The following is a 6,000-nucleotide window of genomic DNA, read 5'->3' on the forward strand; positions in this document are numbered from 1 at the left end:
CGAGTGGAGAAAGGGCAACCATGAGGGGTGGATAAGACAGGTATTCACATCACAGCAAAGCCATTCCTCACCTGCCTGTAAACTCCCAAAACAAATCAGTTGTCTCCATTGGCCATTGTGCAAAATGGTAGCTAACCTTAAACACTATGGAGCAAGATCTCAGTGAAAAATCTTCCTTAGTGAGTAACTGAAAGGCAAAGACAAATGTGGGTCGTCCCTTGATGTCAACTGTGTTAATCTACAATGACAAAAAGGAATGATGATTCATCATCATTGTGACCAAGGGGTGTCCTTTCTAGGTCCACCTGGGCACCGTGGGTCTACTTCATGAAATTCCATATACTCTCTACATGCTAATGATGACTCATTGACACTATACTGTTCTGGGAATTAATGTCCACTGGGAACTAAGCTTTCCTTTTTGAGGAAGTGACTTGTCCATTACAGGATTCAGTTCCAAATCGGTAGTAAACACCACATAGCATAGTACTGGCTCAACTATTTACACTTGTTTTAAAGTTTTCCAGAAAACACTCGCCTAACCAGATCTTAAGCAGGGACAACAGAGCGATGTCTTACTTAGACAGGAGGCTACCATAGGGAACTAGGCTACCTATTTAAATTGTTTGGTAGACCAATTGACATTGCAATTGCAATTGTAATTGTCAATTTGGTCAATAAAAAAGTATTTCACATTTAAAAATGAAACTGGATTAAGTTTTCGTTTCTGATTCTTACTCATATTGTATTTAAATATCATTCAATATAGTTTCCCCTGTTGCTCAGTTGATAGAGCATGGTGTTTACAGCGCCAGCATGGTGTGTGCAACGCCAGGGTTGTGGGTTCGATTCCCACGGGGGGCCAGTACAAAAAAATGCATCAAATGAAATGTATGCATTCACTACTGTAAGTCGCTCTGGATAAGAGCGTCTGCTAAATGACTAAAATGTAAATGTAACCAGTACAGAGAAAAAAATGAAAAAAATGTATGAAATGTATGCATTCAATACTGTAAGTCGCTCTGGATAAGAGCGTCTGCTAAATGACTAAAATGTAAATGTAAATATCAAAATTACAGTTTTAACCATGTTTTGAGGCTATACAGTGGTTGTTTACATTTACTTTGTTTACAAACATTGAAGGAAAACAAACTTTTATTTTGTGTTCTGATGGGGTGCGACAGTTGAACTAAGCTTCTCAGGCCTTTATAAGTTATTGTCTTCAAGAATCAATGGGTAATTGTTAAGTCCAAACATTAATGTTGCAACTAAGGATTCTAGCTTGGAGGAAATATTTATATTTTCATTACATGGAAAATTTGTTGTCCTTATAGTGAGAGGAATGATATAAATAAATGTCCATTATTCATAGATGGGCTTCCCATTGATGATTAGACATGGAGGTCCACTTATGGACTCATCTCAGCTCCAAAGCATATTGTTACAGCAGGTATGATATTCCTTCTTATACCTCCTATTATAACGCGTTTCGATGCCCTATTCTGACCTGAGATACATGTAACCCATACATTATTGTTTCAGTTTCACGAACATCAGCACCAGAAAGTTGCTTGTATTTGCTCGGAGAACTCCCTGCTGGTGAAAGGGGGTACTGTAAGTGTCTTGTTCCATGTCCTCCCCAGTGTTCCAGTGAGGAGGAGGGGAGACCGTTCCTGCAACGGGTGTCTCTGTGCCCCCAGTTGAGCCAGCACAGACCCTCTGTTCTACGCCAGGGTGTCCAGGCTGCCCACGTACGACCGCAGGGTACGCTTTGCTCTGACTGACTCTCTGCAGCCCCCTTGCGTACACATGTTTTTTATTTATTTTTTCATTTCACCTTTATTTAACCAGGTAGGCCAGTTGAGAACAAGTTCTCATTTACAACTGCGACCTGGCCAAGATAAAGCAAAGCAGTGCGACAAAAACAACAACACAGAGTTACACATGGGATAAACAAACGTACAGTCAATAACACAATAGAAAAATCTATATATGAGTTACCTCTGGTTCGTTCAGCCGTTCTTATGGGGAAAATGAATGGGAAAAGAATAGGGTTTTGGGAGAAGGTTAACACAGGCTTAGGAGATCTTATACGTTTTGTTCTATGAGATAATATCAGTCAGTTGACAGGGCATTTATGAATTATGAAGCCTTCATGTGCTTTTTTTCATTACATACAGTAAATGCTTCAATATGCACAAAAAGTGACGTTAGCTGATGAAGATTATCTCATAGAACAAAACGTATAAGATCTCCTAAGCCTGTGTTTACCACAGACATATAAAACTCCATTCATTTCCCCTTAGGCTTTGTTCCACGGACCATGGCGGTGTTAGTGCTTACTAAAAGACGCCATTATTATTGCTCTCTATAAAACAGCTCTTTATGGAGAAAGACCTACAGTAGAAACACTGTCCATGACCCTCAAGTGTAAAATGGATGTATAGAATCCATAGCCAACCCCATAGTACACTTCTGTCCACTTGGACTGACTCGCTGCAGCATCCTTACATTCACAACTGGACCATTAAATCATTGTCAAAACATTTTCCTTTTTCCCTCACCCTATAATGTGTGTGTACAGTCACACTTTTGAATGGAAACACTAGCGGCTTTAAAAGTATGGTGTCATTCCATATGTTGCATACAATTCTATACAGCCATTATACTGTACATTATTCAAAGGAGGTTCATGGAAAGTGTATCTAGGTCTTTCTCCATAAAGATACATTTTTCTCTACCTTCTGCTTCTCCAGCACCATGCACTCTAACAGAGGCCGGTTCAGCTCAGCCCATCTCACTGTGCAAGGTGGAGGTGGACACAGGGAGCCGTGGACAGACCTCTCCCCCACACTCTGAGCACTCTCCTGGGCCAACTCGTCACCCCTCTCCCCTGAGGACAGCCAGTCCTAAGCAGAGCTCCATTATCACCAGGCAACATGAGTGAGTTCCCGCGCATGTGTGTGTGTGTCTGTGTGCATGTACGTGCATCTAAGCTTGTGCGCGCCCATGTGACATGAACAGAAACTGCATAAACAATGCCAGGTTGGTTTGATTGATTGCGTTAAGTCCTAAGTTTGTAATATTCCTCCCCTCATTCTGCAGGGCAGGTCACCCAACCTTAGAGGGGTCCAGTGCTCTGTTTCTCAACGGACTCTGCTGCTGGCCTGGCTGCGATGCAGTATTTGAAGAATTTCCCAGTTTTTTGAAGTAAGTAATGAGCACCAGTATATTTTATTAGTCATTGTGATACAGTTGTGGCGCTGTTGTTTATAGTCATGACTGTGATGCTCTTTATGGTGTTTCCAGACACCTCCACTCTGACCATGGCCATGGAGACAGAAGCATTGCACAGTGGAGGGTACAACAAGACATGGTGCAATACATGGAGACCCAGGTTTGTTCCTGTAGTTTTACATATTATAGAGTTTTACAGAAAAACTACAACTAGTGAACACAGACAACTGAGAAAGGTTGTAAAGCTCCAACTCCAACTAAGTGAAAATGCGGCCCTTAATGAACATTCTCTTTTTTTAGCTGACTGTGGAAAAACAGAAACTCTTCGCAATGCAACTACATCTGCACCTATCGGGACACAAATCAACTGCCTTGGTAACTTCTCAAGGCTCCCTCTATTGGCTAATTCCCTCAAGTGACTATAGTAACCGGTCATTGTCCATTATCCTGCACTTTTTAAGACAATTTCTATGTACCCCAACTTGTCCTTGTTGAATATCTGTGTTGTTGGGTCATGGTCTCTCTCCCTGTCAGAAGGCAGCTTCAGACTGGCCCTACAGGCACAGCCTGTCACTAGGCCTGCCCCAGAACCCAGCCCCGGCCCGGATGCCAGATGGAGTGTCACGCTGCACCACTAAAGAGCCAGAGGAGCTGGTTCAACACAAGTATTGGCCCTCTGCTGCTCCCCACCACCTACGGCCAGGTAACACTGCCCCCCCTCCCGCTCTTCTTAAGCCTGAGGGAGTTCCACTCCATTTTGATTCTGACTGCCACTCTGAGTGCACTCCTACAAGTGTTTTGCTTATTTGTTTTGGTGATGTTGCCTTTCGCGTTGCTGTAGAATCTGATCCAAACTGAAGACCTGTTATGTTTGCTTTCGTTGGCCGTCCCACAGATCTTATCCCGAGCATTGAGTGTTACAAATACAACAACATTAGACCACTGTACACCTACGCCTGCATGATAAGATGGGTGAGTTGTCTGATTTAGACAGTAGTCTCTCTGAACACTTGTGTAAAAGGAGCACTTGAGAAAAGGAAAAGGTAGACTGTCGAGAGTCTGGCTGAGTGGCTGAGGAACACACAGTTTGCTCGGTAGTTCATGCGTCCTTGTTGGACTGCAAGACAGCGACAAGTGTGACATTAATATAAAATCTGTTGTATTGGACTACATGTGTAGCAATATGTCTAGACCTCATGTGAGTTGTTTCAATTGCACAAGCATATTGTGAATGTCCACCATGTCTGTCTGCAGTCTATACTGGAGTCTCCAGACAAGCAGCGCTCTCTGAATGACATCTACAACTGGTTCACCACCATGTTCTTCTACTTCCGACACAACACGGCCACATGGAAGGTTAGGCTTCTCCTTGGATCATTATGCTCACTTTCATATGAGTCCTATATTTGAGTCTTGAGCAATATTAGCTCCTGAACTCCTTACACAAGCTGTATTCATTTGCCGCCACAGAACGCTGTCCGTCATAATCTTAGCCTCCACAAGTGTTTTGTGCGAGTGGAGGGAGGCAAGGGGGCCGTCTGGACAGTGGATGAAATGGAATATCAAAGGAGAAAGGGACAAAAATACCACAGGTAGACAGACCTACGCTCTGGATGTGCTCTCTTGATTCATTCTTAGTTTTGCAGCTTCATTCCAACTCAACAAGTGAGGGTGCTATTGTTAACCCTGTTAATAAAACACAGCTTAACCCACCCGTTAACAAAGGCATGTTTTTTTAAAATTATATTGTAATAATATGAACCATCCTTTCAGGGATCATCATGTGAAATGGCTGGCACCCTACTCCTTATTTCGTCCAGAGGAACCTTGAACATAGCCACCCCTTCAGTGAATGAAAAACTACTGGAAAAGGAAGTCACTAGGACCTATAACTGAATCAGGTATTTTTTAACAGGGCTGGAGAAAAAGCCCTCCAGGAGGGTTGACCAGTCCTGGTCTACAGTATCTACAGAACCTATCATCACTTTCTTTGTTCAGCAGCAGATGGTGCTACAACATAGCACAGCCCAGGACTCTTTTGCCTCTAGACTCTCTTATCATGAAGATGTGTGTACAGCTGGAATGGCTTTACGTTTTGCAGCATTTGAAAGAACAATATATACTTAGCAATCATTTGTCAATCAAAACTTAGTGAAAAGGTAAACAATTGTTTTGTTGTGTTGGCTACATACAGTATACTCTATCCCACTGGGCTAATCATTGTAAACTGTTGTTTTGAGGGTGGAATTTCAACCATAGGATTATGTCAACATTTTAATACATTTTCAACATAGACAAACCTCGTATGAAATATAATGAATTTGTACCGTTGAAATAATGTCAGATCATCAATCAATAAGTCAGCCAACAAACTTCTGGCTGATTTATTGAGTAGGTGAATAAAGGTTGAAATCTCATTGATCAACGTTTCTACCAAATATTACCAAATGTCCACGTTGAAATGAAATGGTGTGCCCAGTGGGGTGTTACAGCAAGCAAGTACAATTTTACATTGTGTACAACAAAAAAAACTTTGCAATTAAATGTATCTTTGATTATATCTTGTGGATGTGATCTGTCTAATCAATCTATCCTTTAAAGGAAATAGTATGACTCTGATATCTCATCAAAACAATGGATCTAACATTCCATTGACATCAAGCTAAATATTGTCTATACAGTAGCATTTGGTTTCTAAACATCTCTATTGTGTTTTTCTTGTTCCACTGCTATTAATCCGTTTTGCCGCAGACCCAGCGGTTG

At 41.8% G+C, this 6,000-nt stretch overlaps 1 protein-coding gene across 1 annotated transcript; it reads left to right on the forward strand.

Moving 5' to 3' along the window:
• The first annotated feature begins 1,372 nt into the window (after positions 1–1,372).
• On the forward strand, positions 1,373–5,795 carry LOC123727302 (forkhead box protein P1-B). The gene is made up of 11 exons (XM_045696009.1): positions 1,373–1,450; positions 1,644–1,764; positions 2,757–2,943; positions 3,106–3,210; positions 3,310–3,397; positions 3,538–3,612; positions 3,772–3,940; positions 4,133–4,209; positions 4,492–4,593; positions 4,708–4,829; positions 5,011–5,795. The coding sequence occupies exons 1-11, from the start codon at positions 1,373–1,375 to the stop codon at positions 5,066–5,068; spliced, it is 1,182 nt and encodes a 393-aa protein (XP_045551965.1). The 3' UTR covers positions 5,069–5,795.
• The last annotated feature ends 205 nt before the right edge of the window (positions 5,796–6,000 follow it).

The sequence above is a fragment of the Salmo salar genome, chromosome ssa15 (genome assembly GCF_905237065.1).
Source record: "Salmo salar chromosome ssa15, Ssal_v3.1, whole genome shotgun sequence".
Classification (NCBI taxonomy): domain Eukaryota; kingdom Metazoa; phylum Chordata; class Actinopteri; order Salmoniformes; family Salmonidae; genus Salmo; species Salmo salar.

Excerpts from the sequence above, each read along its gene's own strand:
- LOC123727302 (XM_045696009.1), top strand. The coding sequence starts at position 1,373 with ATGGGCTTCCCATTGATGATTAGACATGGAGGTCCACTTATGGACTCA. Across the intron at positions 1,765-2,756 it reads TGCCCACGTACGACCGCAGG|CACCATGCACTCTAACAGAG; the intron begins GTACGCTTTGCT and ends CTGCTTCTCCAG. Across the intron at positions 3,398-3,537 it reads TGCAATACATGGAGACCCAG|CTGACTGTGGAAAAACAGAA; the intron begins GTTTGTTCCTGT and ends CTCTTTTTTTAG.